Source organism: Cheilinus undulatus, linkage group 16, assembly GCF_018320785.1.
Source record: "Cheilinus undulatus linkage group 16, ASM1832078v1, whole genome shotgun sequence".
In the NCBI taxonomy this organism is placed as follows: Eukaryota; Metazoa; Chordata; class Actinopteri; order Labriformes; family Labridae; genus Cheilinus; species Cheilinus undulatus.
Window position 1 is genome coordinate 30,864,687 of NC_054880.1, and position 19,738 is coordinate 30,884,424.

Consider the following 19,738-nt stretch of genomic DNA (forward strand, 5'->3'; position numbering starts at 1 on the left):
TAGCGTGGACGCTGCTAAAGCACCAGTTTTTATCAGAACTTGACAATAATTCTTGGTTAAAAGATGAACAAAGAACAGCAGTGAGTTGTTTTCTTTTCAAAAACGACAAAAGTCGAGTACTTACATGTGTATAGTCACCATGTTTCGCGCTATTCCCTGGTAGCTGCGCATGCACAGCTCGATAGCAGCTACATCACGTGTTTTGTTGCTCTTATTGGCCCGTAGAGATGTGACAGACAGAACGTTCATCCAACCACACTCCAAGTTTTTTTCAAAGCCTCTGCCTTTTCTCAAACGTTTCCTATTGAGGCTTTCCCAGATGGCTGTGTGAAACAAATCCATCTGGCATGTCAGGTTGCCAACTGGCTGGATCTCTGTTGAATCAGATCAGTAACTTTAAAGGGGGTAAATATTTATTTTATCAATTAATGGATATTACTTTGTACAAATCTGAATTTAGCCAACATTTGACGTGTGTTTAGCCTTTACTTAGAATTGCAAAGCCCTTGAGATATCTTAAAAATGACACACTTACAAATTATTATGGCAAAATGAAGTGAAATGAAGAGAATATGTGCTTCTATAATGATGCATTTAGTCTCCTATATCTTTTAATCAGGTTTTGTTTCATCTTTGGTCCAAAATGCAACATTTTTCATTTAATAAATCCTATGGGTGAAACATTTATGAAAAATTGGCTTGCAATTTTTCATTATGGAGCTGGTAGTGGGTCATGAGGGTTGACCAGTTGAGAATTCTGTGTGTTAATTCATTTTGAGGAAAAAAAAAAGGTTTATTTGCAATCTTGGATGAAAGAACTCCACGACCTGGCATCCTTGAGTGTCATGGTGACATCTCTGATTTTTGGAGCCTGATATCACCTGTAAAACTACCGTCTTTGACTGCAAACAGAGTTTAAGAATCTATCTTTAATACAGACAATTTATATGGGATCACAATGGTGTATGATGTACCTCTGATTGGTAACTGTTGAGCTCTATGGTGATGAAAACTACTACTAAATACCCATATACGTAGCTTGAAAGCTGAAAAAATGGTCTGAGAGTTTAGTTAGTCTTTAAATATTGAACAACAATAATGATTTTGTGTTACAGCTTAAGTTATGACACCTATGGAGCAGCTTTGTTTTATTCTGCAGCTAAAAATCTGTGTTCATGAACACCCTCATTTTTTTTGCTTTTCAGCCTCTGCCTGAATCACTTTTTGTCTGCACCTGTCTCTTTCAGTCCCCCACCCCAATGCACCCACTTCTTTTGTAATCATTTACTGGCATAGTGGTTCTAAGGCTTCATGGAAGCTCTTCGTCAATGGAACGGCCCCATGTTAAGCATAGTTGAGAAGTCTCGTTTCGGCTTTTGGTGACAAAGGAGCTGTCAGTGTTTGGTGAAAACAACGACGCTCCACTATGCTGTTGTTGGCCTGAACAATATCCCTCTGTTTTTGGTGCCTTCATCTTTGAGAAGAGACAAAGGCTGAGTTTTCTTTACAACCAAAAACACTAAGGAAAAACTTTCTGAGTTGTACAAACAATGCTTGAAGATTAGGACTAAAAATGGAAACAACTTAGCCTTCTTGTGAGCCAAAAATCCTCTTATTTTTTGTGGTTTTTGGTATGAGTTCAGATTTATCACCACTATTGTCATATACATCCCACACATTGCACACATCCATCTGGGAAAGCTTCAATAGGAAACGTTTGAGAAAAGGCAGAGGATTTGAAAAAAACTCGGAGTGTGATTGGATGAACGTTCTGTCTGTCACATCTCTACGGGCCAATAAGAGCAACAAAACACGTGACGTAGCTGCTATCGAGCTGTGCATGCACAGCTACTGGGGAATAACGCAAAACATGGCGACTATAGACATTTAAGTACTCGACTTTTGTCGTTTTTGAAAAGAAAACAACTCACTGCTGTTCTTTGTTCATCTTTTCATGAAGACATGTCATCAAGTTCTGATAAAACTGGTGCTCTAGCAGCATCCACGCTAATCTCCTCCTCTATAACTGCACCAGCTCCTGCTGCTGTTTGTTTATGTAACGACACTGCCGTGCCTGAAAGTACTGCCCCTCATTGCTGATTGGTCCTGTCACTGTCTAACCGGGCCCAAACGGCTTTGCAAGATGGATTGGCCAGTGAAAAACAAGGAAACTGGCATATCCATCTGCTTTGCAAGGTTAACACATTGGTGATTGCCTGAGCTCTCTGCTGTGCCCTGTAGAGGTATTGCATGTACCTGCTGAGTACAGGCCAGTAAACATTAGTGATGCAGTTGAACAATATGAGAATGTAAGGTGAAACACAATGCAACAAAATCAACTTCCTTACATTGAATCCTATTGTAGTATCCTGACAGCATGACAGCAATGCAACACGTTTCCCCCCCATTGCTCTGTCACTGAGATGGGCAAGAGCTTTTCAGCATGCTTTACAAAGTGGAGATGGTTGTTTTTGATATTATTTATCTCTGTGTTTGAAATGTTATTCTCTGGCTTGTGTCAGCACGGTGGCAAAACTGTTTGCACCTTGGTGAATTTGTGACCTGTATGTGATGCCAGGCTCTCTAAGTATAAGAGAGTGAGGGACGACACTGTTATGCTGAGATACTATCTTAACTCTGGATGAGTGTTTACACATTTTAGCACATGTTCACAGATCTAAGCAAACACACTTAGATCCCCCACAAAATCCTGTAAACATTTGCAAATGTCAGGTCACTCGTTTACAACACTCATTATTCAAATCTGTGCACATATTCACAAATATGAGCACAGTCTGCTAATATCAGGTGGTGTAATTACCATAGAAAAGGCCTTGTTTATTTCTGCTTATGAGAAAACAAGAAATTCCTCAGACATCTCCATGCTTTATCACTTTCACGTTCATATTTAGAATTGTTTTGTTGTGTAAAAGCTCTGCTCGTGTGCTGATATCACAGGCTGTTCCACTCGAGTGGCTCACTGATATTGTGTTGTTGTGTCTGTCATCAGGAGAATGCAGCTTCAGCTCGGCGGGGGTTTACGACGGCACTGTGTTCAGCCGGATATTTCAGATCCTTTACAGAAATGAGGAGATCGCTGTGAATGACTGTATGATCTTCAAAGTCCACCTGCTGTTGGACGGAGAAAGGGTGAGTCATGCTGGTGACATTTTCTCTCCACGCACACACACATGCTTCCTGTTGAATGAAAAAAAAAAAAAAGACAGGGAACACTGTTAGGCAGCTTGTGTTTTATCAGCAGCCTGTAAAATGCATGACGGATAATTACAGTGAAAGCAGCCGTATAGTAGTTCAATTAAATGGTGATTAATTAATGCATTTTATCATCCACTGTTCTCTCCTACACACGTTTCTGCTCCTATCTGAAACAAACAATCCTCCTCTTTCATAACAGAGAGATTTAAGCCAGTTAATTAAAGCAGAAATATAACAGAACTATGTAATGATGGCATTATATAACCATGCAAATTAAAAGAACAATAGCACAGCTCTATTGTTTGCTGAATTCGCTATACGTATCTGAGACTAGTGTACATGTCGTCGCTTTTGCAAGCTTGCTGAATCTGTTGATTTACATTTAGGGGCTTTTAAGGTGTAGCAGGTAGCTAGTAATAAATTTAGCGGCCTCCTTAGTGTTTGGCAGCAGTGTGAATGTAGTGACTTGCAGTATACTGGAAAATAACCTGGCCCTTGTCAGAATTACATCTGCCTGGAGGGTTGTATCTTTGGTATCATTTATTTTCAGCTGGATTACGACAGAATTTACTGTTCATGCTCACATAAAACTGGGTGAAAGGGTGTAGCATGGATCAGGGAAGAGTCCATTTGTATGGGAATGGATCTGGATGAGTTCAAACAATGAAGGTGATCGCAGATTTTGATAGCAGATTTTGATTTATCACCTTTTTGATCACGTTTGAAATCCAACTACAAATTTTCAAGCCTATAATGATGATTAGAAGTGATTCTTACCAGTGTCTTAACATGGCAAAGAAAACTGATGGGCCAAATTCCATGCCTGTCTTGAGGTTGGTCCATCTTTCAAAGCTTCAAGCTGATACGCTCGAGTTTGAAGGTTCTGCCATTCACAAACACTGTTTCCAAGAACATGTGAAATATATCCTATATCATGGATGTGTGAAGTGCTTCAGGTTACAGGCCTTGATGTGTAAATCAAATGAATGCAAACAGACCCTAATTCCACAAAAGTTAGGGCACTGTGTAAAATGTTTGTAAAAGACAGGTTGCAATGATTTGCAAATCTCATAAACCCATATTTTACTCACAATAGAACATAAACAACAACAAAATCGATACTTGGTGGATGAGATGATATGATATATCACTAGAAAAAATATTGCAATACTATGCTGAATCGATTTTTTCTCCCACCCTTACTAATTAGGGAAACTTGTAACAGTTCAGTTACATGACTGGGTATAAAAGGAGCATTTCAGAGAGCCAGAGTCTGCAGGAGATGGGAAGAATATGAAAAACTGTATATAAACATTTTGTTATAATTTCAGAAGAATTTTCCTCAACGTAAATTTACGAAGACTTTAAATATCCCACCATGTACAGTACGTAATATAATCAAAAGATTCAAGGCCTCAGGCGGCACTGCGTATAAAACAGCCAGGGCTCTGTACTAAAAATCACTGCAAGGGTTCAGGAACACTTCCAGAAATCATGGTCTGTCAACACTGTCAGCCCTGCCATCCACAAATGCAAGATAAAGCATTATAATGCAAAGAAGAAGGCATTTGTGAGCACAACCAAGACATTCAGTCATTTCTCTGATCCAAAACTCATTTAAAACTGATCAAGGAAAAATGTAAAACTGTTTTGTGGTCAGATGATAACAAAAAAATTCAATTTGTTTTGGAAACTACAGATGCCATGTCCTGCACACTAAAGAGGAGAGGGGCCATCCAGCCTGAGTCTCGGATGGTGTAGGGTTGCATTAGCATCAATGGCATGGGCAGCTTATATAAATGGAAAGGCACAATCAATGATGAAAAGTATATAGAGGGTTAGGAGCAACATATGCTACCATCCAGACTATGCCTCTTTCAGGAAAGGCCTTGCATATTTCAGCAAGACAATGCTAGACCACATACTGCATCCATCACAACAGCATGGCTTGGACTTAGAAGAGTCCAAGTGCTGAGCCTACCTGCAGTCCAGATCTTTCACCTATAAAACAGAATAAAACAGAAAAAAAAATAGAAAGAAGACACAGGACTTTTGAGGAGCTAGAATACTACAAGACAAGAATGGGACAACATTTCTCTTCCAAAACTCCAGAAACTAATCTCCTCACTTCCTAGACGTTTACAGACTGTTGTTAGTAAAAGAGGAGATGCTACATGTCCCAACTTTATTTAGATGTGTTGCTGCCAGCAAAGTCAAAATGAGCTTAGATTTTTCCTGAAATGGAAAAAGTCTCAGTATCAACATCTGATATGATGTTTGTGTTCTGCTGTGAATAAAAAAATGGGTTAATGAGATTTGCAAATCATTGCATTGTTTTTTGTTTACATTTTACACAGTGCCCCAACTTTTGTGGAATTGAGGTTAACGTCATGAACCCAACTTTAAGACTTGTTATTAAGAAAGGTGCTGCACTTCTTATTGTGTCAACTACATAACAAGTTATTCAGTATGGAATATGCAGGAGTGCATGTACAAAATGACTCACACGGTCATCCTATGATCCCTGGATACACTTTCCTGAAGGTCACATTTACTCATTTTTGTGTGTTAGTAACTAAGCTAAGGCTGACATTAAGGCACAGGGATTTTCTCGAGCAATTACTCTTTGTTATGCTTTTTCTTTAATTTGCACTACCTAGAGTTTTTTTACTTCCATTTTGATTAAAGTATGCTGCTTTTATTTTTAAAGCAGTTAAATAAAATGAATTAGATAGACAAAGGAAATAGGAAACGGTAAAATGTTTAATATCTCAAGGTGCAAATTTCTTTTGATTTCTTAAAATGAGATGTAGTGCTTTATAGATTTATAATTACTTGTCTAAAGGGATGATTTGGTAGTTTTGAAGTTGGGTTGTATAAGGTACTTGGTAACAGTAGAGGAATTAGCCTCCAGATGTTTCAGTGTCATTCTGTCACCCTGAATTTGTACTAGTTTGAGACACTGTACTTTTATACTTTGCAACTTTCCACCAGTTATTAAACCTCACAAATAACATTGCTGTCAAACAACCAGACAAAATGAAGCTAATTGAGTTCAGCGACTTGCCTCTTGAAATTAATACCCTTTAATTCACAGACAAATGCAAATCACCTGTGCCCCAGTCAGCCCATGTTCACCTGAAATGATCAGGCGTGTAAACCTGCCAGACAGTTATTGATGTACTGTCCTGAACGATTTCACCATGGGCACGACCCCGAAAATCCACTCTGCCTGTTTTTGTTGTTGGGAGCCATCAGAGCTCAAATAGATCGGTGGTGACAGCATGAGACAGGCCCGAGGCAGAGATGCGGGGGAGTTAAGACGGCCCTGCTCAGAGCTAATCATCCATATGATAGCCATGTGTCACACACTGACATTACCCTGCACTGCAGCTGATCTCTGACATATGTGTGCAGTCAAGATGTCGTGGACAGACTGTGGATACTTTGCCTTACATAACTCTGCATGAGTCTTAATTTAGAAGATTTTATTAAATGTAGACGTTCATGGAGAGTTCTGAGGCATATCAGATTTCATCTGTAAGAGCTCCCAAAGGCTCTCTGCTCATTAACCTTTGGAGGTTATCTGCCGCTCACAGCTACAGATAGCACAGACAAAAATAGCCCCTCATTTCCCCTGTGCTCACCCGTATGTATGCTTAATCAATATGGGACAGAACAGCAAAGATCTGAATGTTTGCTGTACTGTATGCATGTGTACTAAAACTGTAATGAGAAAGCGAGACAGAGCAGTGTGCAGCATGCATCACAAGTGGCAATGCTGCACCTTAATCTTCAAAAGGCTCCACCCGCAGCAGTCTTTGTAGTCAGCTCAATCCTTTGATTTTCTCCACTTTGTTTTTTACATTTAAAGAGAGGCTATATATTCATAAGGCTTAATAATCTGGCACTTTGAACATGAGAGTAATTCTATCCCATGTCTGATTAAAATAAACTTTTGAAAACTATTTTATACATTAAGTAGACATACGCCTAATTAAATAGAGCATTTAATTGACAAAGGATTGCTCCAGGTGAAAACAGGAGAGGTAGAAATGGGTTCTTTACAAACAACAGTATAAAGTGTCTATAAAGATATTCACCCTCTTGGATGTTTTACCCTTTTATTTATTTTGAAAATCAATCATGGTCAATGTAATTTGGCTTTTTTTTTTATCTATATTTTTTGAACCCTTTACTGTTAAAGTGAAAACAGATTTCTACAAAGTAATGCCAATTTAACGATAACATGTAAAATAAGTGACTGCCCTTTCAAGTCCAACCACAAATTCTCTCTTGGATTGAGCTCTGGGCTTTGACTCGGTGACTCCAGACCACTCACCTTGTTGTCTTTAAACCATTTCTGTGTAGCTTATGCTATATGCTTTGGGTCATTATCTTGCTGGAAAATAAATCTTTTACAAAGCCATTGCAGACTGAACAAGGCTATCCTCCAGGATTTTCCTTATACGTATTTTGCCGCATTCATTTTACCCTGTACCTTTATGAGCCTTCCAGGGCTGGCTGTCGAGAAGCATCCCCACAACATGATGCTGCTACCACTGTTCTAATGGCTAAACATCAAAATTTGACAAACCATTACAGCAATGCCCCTCGAGTTCAGAAGAAATATCTTTTCACAATGTCTTCTCTAGCTTTTTACAAAGTTTGTGAGTTGGAAGTACTCAGTTAATTCTTGAAAGTGGTAGAACTTGACATGACACATATCCCCACCAATTGCCAAAATCTAAGGTTAAACCTGCTGTGGTGGCTGAATTTCGAACATTGTAAGAGGCACCACTGAGCCAGTAGGCCCTGAGCCACAGTAATATCAGTCATCTCAGTTTGTCATTGGACGTTTTTTGCCAAGTTTCATGACTCCACAATTGTATTAAGCCCTAGAAAATTCTGCTTCCTGTTCCATGGCAAACAACATATTTTGACATGACTAATGAAAAAGTTTTTGACAGCTTTCATAAGTAAAGTCTCATTTAGCAGTACACCAAAGAACAAGAAGATTGGATGAATGCCCTATGAGGAGTTCAAAAAGTTTTTACCCTTGAAACAGGCTCCAAATTACCCAATTTTGGCTAATTTATTCAAAATGGTGGGTTTCCTGTTGGAGTTGGAGACATGGTCCCATTGCATTTTTTTGTAGATCTCCCCAAGACACATCTACTCACAAAATTTCACAAATCTACAACAAACTTAAAGAGAGGAAGCCTTACTGTTTAAAACTATTAGGGGGCACTGCTGAGGCAGTCTGGTAAAGGCATTTTAGAGACCTAAAAATATCACCTTTTTCACAAGGCCCAGTGTACCTGCAAAATGTCATACATTTTTGAACATCCACCATCAAAAGTCTATCAAGTGATGGAGAAAACTAAAAATGGACCAAATCCAAGCAACTGCGTTGTTCCCCTCACCCTCATGGGCTCTGGCTTGATAATAACTAAAGAATAAAAACTATTAATACTGAAAGCCATTCTACACTGCAGCTTTCACAATCAGTGTTTGAATCTGGAGTGAATAGGTATGAATGGGTTGGTGTTACCTGGGATGTTTAAGTGCTTTGAATCATCAGAAGACTAGAAGAGCATCATACAGGCTCAAGTCAAGTACCATTTTCCATTTAGTCTCTTGCCCTTGTTAGTTATTTGTGAATGTCTCTTCTGTTACTCATTAAACCAGTGGTAAAAGCTTCTGGGCTCAAATGCTCTTTAAATGATGTATGATGTGAGCAGTATAGGCTCCCTTACCAAATCTTAAAAAAATTTCTGAAAGCTTGAAAGTCATTTTCAAACAAATGACAACAAAATTCCAGTGAAATTGACGGTCCATGATGACAGAACATACTCAGACACAATATTTATTCTTAACCAACTGTACCAATGTTTTACAGGTGGAAGAAGCCTTGAGCGAGGTGGACTTTCAGCTGAAGCTGGATCTTCACTTCACCGACAATGAGCAGCAGTAAGTTACTGAGCAGCTTTAAAATGTGTTTGTGAGAGTGCAGGTTTGTGTGTCTGAGAGAGAGAATGCTAGAGTTTCCCTCAGTGCAGCTTTTATGCAAGAGTGAGAATGCAAACTAGGCATGAATAAGGGCTGTTATGTCCTTTGGCTCAAAGCCATCTCTTTAAGCACCTGAACACTTTAGTGCTTGCAGGACATGATTGCTGTCATTTGTCTGCCTGCTTTGGACAAATAGAAGACGAAATGATGAGCGGTTTGCATTAGCAAGAACGGCAAAGGCTTCAGGTTTTGTTTAAGCTCTGGATTTTTATGGAGCAACAGCTGCAAGCTGGTTTAGAGTAGCTATTGTAATGTTTGTCTTTAAGGGGAAAATATGCAGAATTTTGTCACTGAAATATACATTTTTTAGAAAATGACAAAAATGATACTGTGTTTAGAGTTCTTACTGAACCTCAGAAATTTTTGACTGGTTTGAAGCCAAAGAAATCCTTAATTTGTATTGTTGTTGCAATCCATGTCTTGTCATAGTGGCAGCCATTGACAGGGCAGAGCCACTGTATCAGACTCAGGATGTTACACTCAAAGTAGGAAATCCACAAGCCTGTCTGCACCTTCTACTGTAAAGGTCAGAGAGCCCAACTGTGGCCCCCCTTGACTCAAGGCCTGGTAAAACTGACTCTGTCTGCAGGTCTGACAATCCATAATGTGCTGAAGCACCTTGAACCCCAAATTCCAGTTTGCTTGACTAGTGTGAGTGCTCCATACTGTGCATAGGCACGATATACTTCCCTGGCCTTTACATAGAGTGAACTGGTGGGAAAGTTGCTCATGTATGCACACCAGCATGGGTGGCCATATAATTGATAGAACAGTCACTGTAACCATCAACAATCATTTTAAGTAGGGATGTCCTATTTAGCAACTTTGGCACTTAGTAAGGTTTTTTTTTTTTTTTTAATGAAATTATGATGGAGGAAGCTGAGCTGGTAACACCAACGAAACTGAAATCTAGTACTAAATAGTAAACCACCTTATTAACATTTCTGATTGTGCTACAAACATTCCTAGAGTGCTTTGTGATTTGCTTCCAGCACAAGCCAGTTAGGCCCCTTTGAACCGCTTTTCTTCTGCATTATGTGAAATTTTTGCATGGAGTGAGAATGCTGGTTTGCTGTTTTGTAAATACGCCTTATGGATAGCTGTTTTTATAGAACTGAGCTCCCTATTTAGAAGAAATTGTACCAGTTGAGGTGGGCCGAGATGAGCATTGATCATCTTTTGTTGTTTGATTGGGGGACGTCTGCCTGCACAATTGACATAATGTTGATTTTAGACCTAAATTCATGTTTTTGTCATACCCTTGTGATTATAAGACCCGTCTAAGCTCCCCACAACTGAATTTTCACTCTCCTTTCATTAGCATGAGCACCAGTTCTCATTATTTAGAGTCTTTCTACAAAGTCTCCACAAGGTCCCTATTATCATTCCAGTCAATATTCAGACTCTTTCTCTCTTATTTCATCGGTTGATATCAAGAAAAAGAGACTGAATCTTGCCTGGAATGGTAATAATAATGTTAAATTAGCTGGCGCAGCTGAGACAGAGACTTTCTAAGAGTCTTGCAAAAGGCAAATACATGTGTCAAAGATAGCTGCACCTCTTAAAACAAAGAGCTGATTTCTGCTGTAAAAAGGTACAGAATGTCCAGGGTCAGAAGTAATAAGCATTTCTACTCAGAAAAAGCTACAGAATGTCTTCATTTGCATGTATTTTTGCTGCACTTTAGAACAGTAACTCTGTGCATTTGGGGCTGATTTGAATAATAGCTATAAAATCATAACTATCCAAGGCAGACTAAACCGAGCATGAGTTGATGGTATATGTGCCTATGATATCTTACACATACTACATACACTTATTAAACACTACACATAGTGTATGTCTTCCTAACCTGAGTGTATCATGTGTTTCCCTTTTCCTTTTCCTCAGGCTGACAGAGATAGTGACTGTCCCGCTGATCAGCAGTCGGACCCTCAGCCTCCACTTTCATCCACGGAGAGGCCTCCATCACCATGTCCCAGTCATGTTCGACTACTTCCATCTGTCTGTCATCTCCGTCTCCATACATGCTTCACTGGTTGCCTTACACCAGCCGCTTATCAGGTAGACTCCAAGGGGCTGTCTTGAACTTTCCCAGAGCATAAATGTTTTTATTGAGACATGAGGTCACATTTACAATATGGTACACAAAACTGGTATTTAACAGTGGAATATGGGGGCACAAAATGAGCAAGTATTTAGCAAATAATTGCTAAATAATGATTCAGTATTGTGTAAGCACTAGTATGATAGTCAGCTGACAGTAATCACTGAATTTATAAAAAATGATAAGTTATTCACTGTCTGCGAATGCACTCCTCTAAAGGTTTTCATCCTAATAACTTCATCTTAGGTTGATAGTCTGAGGAAATACCATAGATGAAAATTTATCAAGGGATTTTTTCTCACTCAGAGGGCGGGGCCATAATCAGGGGCCAAAGTTGGTCTATTTTTTTTTTCTTTTGCAGTGTGCAAACACTATAATGCTGACAACGCTGCTTGTTTCTCCTGTATACATGATCCTATGTTCTTCAAATTTCTCATGCAAGCCCAGTCCCAAAGTGGACATGCTAACATATTACCGTAACACCCCTGATGACAACAGGAAGTGACACAATGACACCAATTACTTTTACTCCATTGATCCTATCAAGCTCAAATTTTGAGACAAAGGCCTCAGTAGTGTCACAATATCTGTCCATAATAATTAAATATTTTACTAGAGTTGCGATGGCAAGCATGTCAATAATTCGCCATTTTGACAGGAAGTTGCCGTAGGGCTCCCATGAAGCATCAGATTAGTTTCAAATTTCACATGCATTGTCGGGGTCTGCCCCTCGACACATTTCAATATTAATTTTATTGTTTTCTATAGTGCCACCTACTGGATAAAGTCAGTAACACCCCTAACATAAGGTGTCCCATCTTCTTTGAATTTTATGTGATAAATATCAATTTTAGCCTGATCACTTGTTCATTATGGCATCTCTCTTAGTCATAGTGCCTCCTGCTGTTGATGAGTAGTATCACCTCATAAATAAAGTGAAATAAGCTCAGTTTTTCATATTGATGGCGGTCTAGGTAGGATGTACTTAGCCTTTCTGCTGTGCTGCAGCACACTTCTCGACACCCAGCAGTGGCTTTACACCGATTGCAACACATTCAACATGCACTGGGGAAAACAATTGAAAACCACAAATTTAGAGCACATTAACACAATGTTTCATAAACAAAATGATGTAATATTGAAAGAGAGCAAGTTTTAAGAAGGATGATGTAACTCCTGTTGGCATGTTGAGAAACACAAAGCTGCTAAGGCCTGCTAAAGTATACAACCTCTTTCGTGACTTCTATTTTTTGGAAGTTTAGAAAAGAGTTGCTTGTAATGTATTAAATGATACGACCTCTCAAGTGAGGGCAAATGCTGGCACAGCTTTTACCTCCTTATTGTTTTGGCAGTCAAAAGAGGTGTATCCATTAGCTGCTAGAATTAATACTTTTCCAAACACTTATCTGATTAATTTATCCATCAATATCATAGAGTCACTGTTTAGGCATGCATTACATAGATTACTTCAGCCCTTGATTGATTGGAATAGTAGCAGCTCCCATCTGTGCTAATCTGGTCCCCTCTCACACATACACACTCATGTTTTGTCCCTGCATGTGTCCTTTCTGTTCTCTCTGCAGCTTTGCACGTACAGGGAAGGGCTCTTGGCTGGGGAAAGGCTCACCAGAGAGTGCTGGCGACCCATCTGCCATGACTGTAGAGAACCTTGTGTTCGGAGCTGGCTACTGCAAGCCTGTCATCTCTGAGGTATGTTAACCTTTCAGCTGATTCCTAACAGGAAGTCGCACACAATGAAAGCCTATTTTGTTCACAAAGCTGTAAATGGCCATAAATTAGCAGGGTGCTGTCCTCTTTCAAAGGCTGGGAGATTTTTTCATAAGCAGGCTGATAAATGCCAAGAGATGACGCAAATGTGAGCTCGGTTTAGGCACAGAAGCCGATGGATTTGGATGTGATTTGATGCAGCATGTCATCCACAAGCAACAGGATTCAGCCTAAGACCTTAGCAGAGAGTCATTCTGATCTGGATTACTGATTCTGGAGCTGTCGAACTCAAAATCAGTCATTTGTTTGGGCTCTGTGGAGTCTTAAGGCTTTAAGACCAGAGGCTAACACAGAGATTATTACTGTGCTGTACTCTGGCTTTTCATAATATCTGATTAACCCACCTGCCCGGGCATGCCATCTCCGGCGAGCATCTGGAAATGATAGCAGCTCTCCCAGGAAATAATGGTGCAGTCTTGCCACCTCCCTCACGTGCCTCTTTGTCATACAGTTAAGCTGAACGATTGCATGATGACAGAAATGATAATCCAATTGCTGTTATCAAAATTATAAATCATGATTCTATGTTGTGTACAGTAACACCACTTTCAGTAGTAACAGCTTTGAAATCATGCAGTGAAACATTACAATCTCATTGTTACAAAAGAAAACAGTACAACTCTCAAAGTGTTTAAAATCTGCTAGGTAGGGGCGGGTTTAGTGATTTGGAGGCAGCCATGAGGTTCTAACCTATTAACAAACACCATAGTGAGTACACTAGATATTTGAAAGCACCTCTTTTCAAGTTAAAAATTCAGAGACAGTGTTTCATAAGGATTATAACTCAAACCAACTGCACTGTGACAGTTTCACGTCTGTAGACCAAATCTAGACCCCCCCCCCAATAAATTCAATGCTTACTATTTTTGCAATATCAAATCACACATTTTATCCATTGCATGCAGTTTGTAAACAATAATCCACTAATTAATCAATTCAGTATGTCCCGGGGCCTGAGTTTGAATCCTGGACAAGCCCCCAAATTGTCATGATCCAGCTAAAAAAAACAAGGAATATGTATGGTACAATTTTCAGTGGTGGGGGGGTGAGAGGACGTGGGTTCGAATCCAGATGAGCCCCCAAAATGTCTTGCCCTATTTAAAAAAAAATAGAATAAGGGAGATGTAGGGTATGATTTTCACTTAGAAAGCGAGAGGGCTTGGGTTTGAATCCCGGATGAGCCCCCAGAGTGTCTTGCCCAGGCTCAAAAAACATAACAAAAAAAACAAGGGAGAGGTGTGAAAAGGTTTTATTACACAGTATTAAGAGAAAATAATCAACTACTTAATTGAAACAGGAACTAAACAAACATAAACAACTACATGAAAACATTGTGAGACAAGGAATTGTCATGCAGGACTGTGGAGCTGAGAAGAAAGAGTGCTGAGATTGACTGGCAGGCCTTATGCAGCTTGTGAACTGGTGGGCAAACGCCACCCACCCAGCAGAAACCTGCAGGAAAAGACAAGACAGCCACAGGAGAAAAACGTAGCAGTATGCCCTTTTTGCAGGAGGTCATCAAAGAAGACATTTTGAGCTTGTTGAGGGACTTTGGACCAGGTTGTGGGGGCCAGGGGTCTCTCCCCAGGGACTTTTTCATCTTATCCACCCCTGGTCCCTTATTCACATTCAAAATACATGCCTTAATCATTGGAAGTAATTTACTTCTATCTTATTAATACATACCTGTGAAGACTATATCTGAGGCTCTTTTAAGGCCCCAGGCAGTTGCCTTTCTTAATGGAAAAACTGTCTTTGCTGCAAGGATAATATTCAGACAGACTGATGTAGTTTGGGGTTGAAATCAATGTTTCTTCAGGGGTAAGTACTACAATGAAATTCTGTTAACATGATGCTTTTTGTTTCAACATCACTGAAAAGGGAATCACCTTGTATATTTAAGCCTCGGCTATATAACTGGATTACTATCCTTTTTCCCAGAGGGCCTTTAGCCTACAAGACTAAGGCCGGCCACACACTAGATGATTTTTTTAATCTGAAATGATTTTAAAACCATGAGAGACCACAGACTTCAGGGCTATTGCCAAAGATTTTTCATCTTTAATCCTCTGAACGCACACACTCAGCCAGACTGTGAGATCACTGGAGACCACACACCTGCCGACCTGCCTACGACCTCACGTGATCACGTGACTTCAGAAAAAAAAACAAAAAAAACACGGATTTCTGTCGATACCGTCTTGCTGTCTCTGTGTGTCCTGGCACACGTTAAAGGTGAAGCAAAAATCATAATACAAGGTAAATACTCGGGATGAACTCATGACTGAAATTAAGTTAAAGTTGTGTTCATGGTTGTGAGTGGTGAAGGTATGTATGATATGGCTGTAACACTACCCAATCTGCTCGCTCTCATTGGTTGTTGTGGGTACTCTGTCAGAGGCACTACAACCTAGAATTGTAAATATCAAACGTGTTTGATATTTACAATTCGGGATTTTGGAGGCTATGATGCGATTTGGAGCAGTAAAACAATCGTGTTGACACCACACACATGCAGACTACTCAGACAAACAGTTGTTTGCGACGAGGCTCCTCTCGGGATACGCCCCCACAATTGACGGGGGAGGCAAATCTCACCCCAAATCGGGCTTTAAACCTTGTAGTGTGTGGCTGGCCTAAGGGGAAATTATATCCCACTCTACATTTAGTGGTGATATGCCTCCTTTCAGTTCATTACACTCAGGCTTTCTTCCAGTTGACCTTGCTAACAAGTGAGCAAACTGCTAACTCTTTGTAGGTTGAACTTTACAGCTCTGCATAGTATGCACAAATGCATGCCAAACCTCTAGCTTACAGTGCCAGCTCCATACAGCAGCAAATGGTAGCTGCTACTGTCCTGAGCACTTTTTGCCCCAAAGCCTCCACACTGATCAAGTGACTGAAGCTAAGAAATGTAATTTTTGGTCCATGGTCTGTAAGCATCCTAGAAAACAATCAGAAAAAGTGATGAAACTGTCCTGGGACTAATATCTGGACCATTAAGGCATTTCATTAAGTAATTTTTAATGTATTGGTTGATATTATAAGGCAGAGTTCAGAAGTGTTACTTTCTTCTATGAAGAAAATAACTTGTTCTTGTAGGAGCCATTTTCTTTATTAATAGCATCCTTCATTTTTTACCTTTTCTTGCATTTGCTAATTATTTTGAACTATGAACCATTCTAAAATCATTGCTTCCTTTTTCCCTCTATACACTACGTCTTTTAGGACCCTGGGGACATCAGAGTCCACACTGTAAACCTTAATGAGCCCCCGGGATGCCCCCTCCTCTTCCTCCTGGTTTATACTCCCACTCCTGGCTGGGCGCTTTAATAAGCTCTGCGTTTAGCCAGGCAGGGGGGTTTCGTTTGATCACAGTAATGAGTTCTGCTCACAAGCGCCACGTACCACATAGCTGCAGGTGAAATCCACAACACAACGCCACCTTTGCCTTTATTTATTTAGAGCTTTTTACCTGCAGCTACATCCCGCTTACAACACTTTCTCCCTTAAAAACACAACACTTTGAAGTGTAACGTTATACCTGACCAGAAATGTGTAGATTTTTATTGATATCAGCTGTTGCAACTCAGAAGGAAGTCTCCACTGTGTTTGAGAAAAATGAAACATAGCTCAAAAGATAACTTAGAAATCATTTCAGTTATATTTTTCTTTCTTAAACTCTTTTCTATCAATATTACACTTCTATGACAACAGGAGAGAGTGGATTTACAGTGACTTCAGTATCTGGTTTTGGGTTCATATTCAGGATATGGTGTTGACATGCACACAGAGAAACCTGGTTATCTATTTCCCTATTTATGAATGAATGAATGAATGAGTGCTTTATTTCGAAGATGTGCGAGTAACGCAAGAAAGTAAACAGAAAAAACAAACAAACAAAACCAATGAGAATAGTCAAAACAACAAAAATAATATGAACCTAACATGTCCAACAAGGAGTAGGATGAAGCATAAGCTTATTTAAACCTACCCCTTTTCATTTACATAATGAATACTAGTATGCTGCAGAAGGTCACTGCTGAAAGGGCAGGCCGTCCTCAGAGGCTATATCAAAGCGTATTCATGGAAAGTTGACTGGAAGAGAAAGTGTGGTAAGAAGAGGTGCATAAGCAACTCAGCCTTCAGAGGACTGTCACACAGATTCAAGAACTTCACAAGGAGTGGACTGAGGCTGGAGTTGGCGGATCAAGAGCCACCTCACACAGTGTAGCAAATGGGCTATAAGTGTTGTGTTCCTAGTGTTCATCCACAGACAATATCATCGTTTTCTCACCTGGGCTACAAAGAAAAAGGACTGGACTGTTGCTCAGTGGTCCAAAGTGCTGTTTTCAGATGAAACTCAATTTTAAATGTTATTTTCTAAATCAAGGTCCCAGAGTCTGGTGGAAGATCAGAGGCAAAGAATCCAAGGTGCTTGGAATCCAATGTGAAATTCCACAGTCAGTGACGGTTCGGGGTGCCACATCATCTGCTACTTATCCAGTCGAAAGTCAAAGCTGTCAACCATCTACCAGCAGATTTTAGAGCACTTCATACTCCCATCTGCTGAGAGCTTTGTAGAGATCCCGATTTCCTTTTCCAGCAGGACTTGGCACTTGCCCACGGTGAAACCAAAACTACTCAAAACTGGTTTGCTGACCGTGGTGTCACTGGGCTTGGTTCTGACCTGAACCCCATAGAGAATCTCTGGAGAAATGCCAAGAGAAGGATGAAACACAAGACTCAACAATACAGACGAGCCGAAGGCTCCTATCAGAGCAGTCTGGACTTTATAACAACCCAGCAGTGCCACGGACTGATTGGCTCCATGCCACGTCACATAGATGCAGTAATTTGTGCAAAAGGAGCCCTGACCAAGTACAAATGAGAATATCTTCAAGAAGGTCAACATTTCTGTATTAGAAATCATTTTTTGCCTAGTGTTTAGTGATATTCTAATGTTTTGCAATAGTGTTTTTTTTTTTTTTTAACTTTTTGTGAGCTGTAAGCCGTAATTATCAAAATTAAAACAAAAAAGTCCTGAAATATTTCACTTCATATGAGATGAATCTAAATATATATGGAAGTTTTACGTCTTGAATTAAATCAGAGGAAAAATGAACTTTTCATAATATTCTATTTGTTTAAGATGCACCTGTGCAGCATGCTACTGAGGCACTCAACACTTTAAAATAACTGAATGTGGAATTTGACCCTCAGTGAATGCTATATTGGTAACATAGCAACAGTACTTTTTAAACAGGTTTAATATTATGGCATTTGATTGTTTTATGATTATTGTATAAAATGAAGAAAGGTTTTTAGGCCTCCGTTTTGTTCTTGTACCAATGTTGGAAAAGGCTTTACTTCAGCCACCTCCAAGGACAGCGGAGATCTTTTGTCTGTGGCCCTGACATTTTGGGGGTCACGGGCTGAAAGTTTGGGAACCTATTGGTTTTTAACTCCCTTGGATAAACATTGCTTTAAATCAGGAAGCAAATAAAAGAGGCATACTGTGTCCTTTTTATTCCTGTTTGAACTTGTGATCTTGTGATTCAGTGGCTCTAAGCTGTGCTGCAGAGCGCAGCTTCAAGAATAAACCCCGTGGGAGAGGGCACATTCTGTATGTCTGGGTAAAACGGAGGGTAAGACCCTCTAGTTGCTGCCGCCATGTTTGTTTTGCTGATATGTCAGTTGGTTGAGGTGGCAGCCAGAAAACAGGTTTCGATGATAAGCACCGCATTGTTATTTTTTTATTTGTTTGTTTTTTTTGTTGTATTTTGGAATCTCTGGTTAGCAAATGTGACCACTCATAATCAGCCTTTCCCATTTAATTTAATTGGATTGTGTTTACATGCTCTAACACAAACAAAATAGTTTAAAAAGACCTGATCATACTTAATGTATATGCATTGTGGAGGGATAACACCTCACAGTGGTACTCAACAGTAAAAAATGCAGCAAAAGGAGTCAACAAAAACAGAAATCTCATGTCAGGTGACTTAGAACTTGGGAACAACCCAAGCATTGTCAGCGCTGAGAGAAACTATGCTTTTAGGATAATGACTAGTTCATACTGAAAAATAGCTATTTTTCTCTGCTCTTGGCCTGCAGACTGATCCAGGCAGGCCTCAATAAAGCTGAAAAAGAATTATGAAAGTAAACATACAGATGTTCCTTCCTGGTTCAGGTATACTGCACCACTGCAATTACAGAGCGCACACAGGTTTGATGATAGGGCCCGAGACTTCACTTGCTCGGGGCAAATTACAGTACATCCCCGTATACTCAGGCATGACATGCCTTTTCAAAGCTCAGAGAGCCCCACTGGCGCTGCCAAAACATCCCAGCCATGGGGATACGTGACTGGGCTGTAGACGGTTTCAGGTCAGGGACCAGCAGATGAGGGCAGTCGGGGGTGACACCCATGGCTCTAAATCATGACAGCTGATGTGTATGATGATGGTTTGGGTAGAAGGCCATTAGAGACATGATTATAGCATCAAGGCTGTGCTGATTTGTAGAGGTTTGGACATACAGTATATATTAGAT

General features: G+C 39.9%; 1 protein-coding gene across 1 annotated transcript in view; it reads left to right on the forward strand.

Moving 5' to 3' along the window:
- The window catches only part of fam135b (family with sequence similarity 135 member B), an 89,161-nt gene that overhangs the window by 42,700 nt on the left and 26,723 nt on the right, over positions 1-19,738 (forward strand). The window contains exons 4-8 of the mRNA XM_041809533.1: positions 3,011-3,150; positions 9,119-9,189; positions 11,179-11,352; positions 12,979-13,105; position 13,199. Coding sequence (XP_041665467.1) covers positions 3,011-3,150; positions 9,119-9,189; positions 11,179-11,352; positions 12,979-13,105; position 13,199 — 513 coding nt within the window. The remainder of the gene's footprint in view (positions 1-3,010; positions 3,151-9,118; positions 9,190-11,178; positions 11,353-12,978; positions 13,106-13,198; positions 13,200-19,738) is intronic.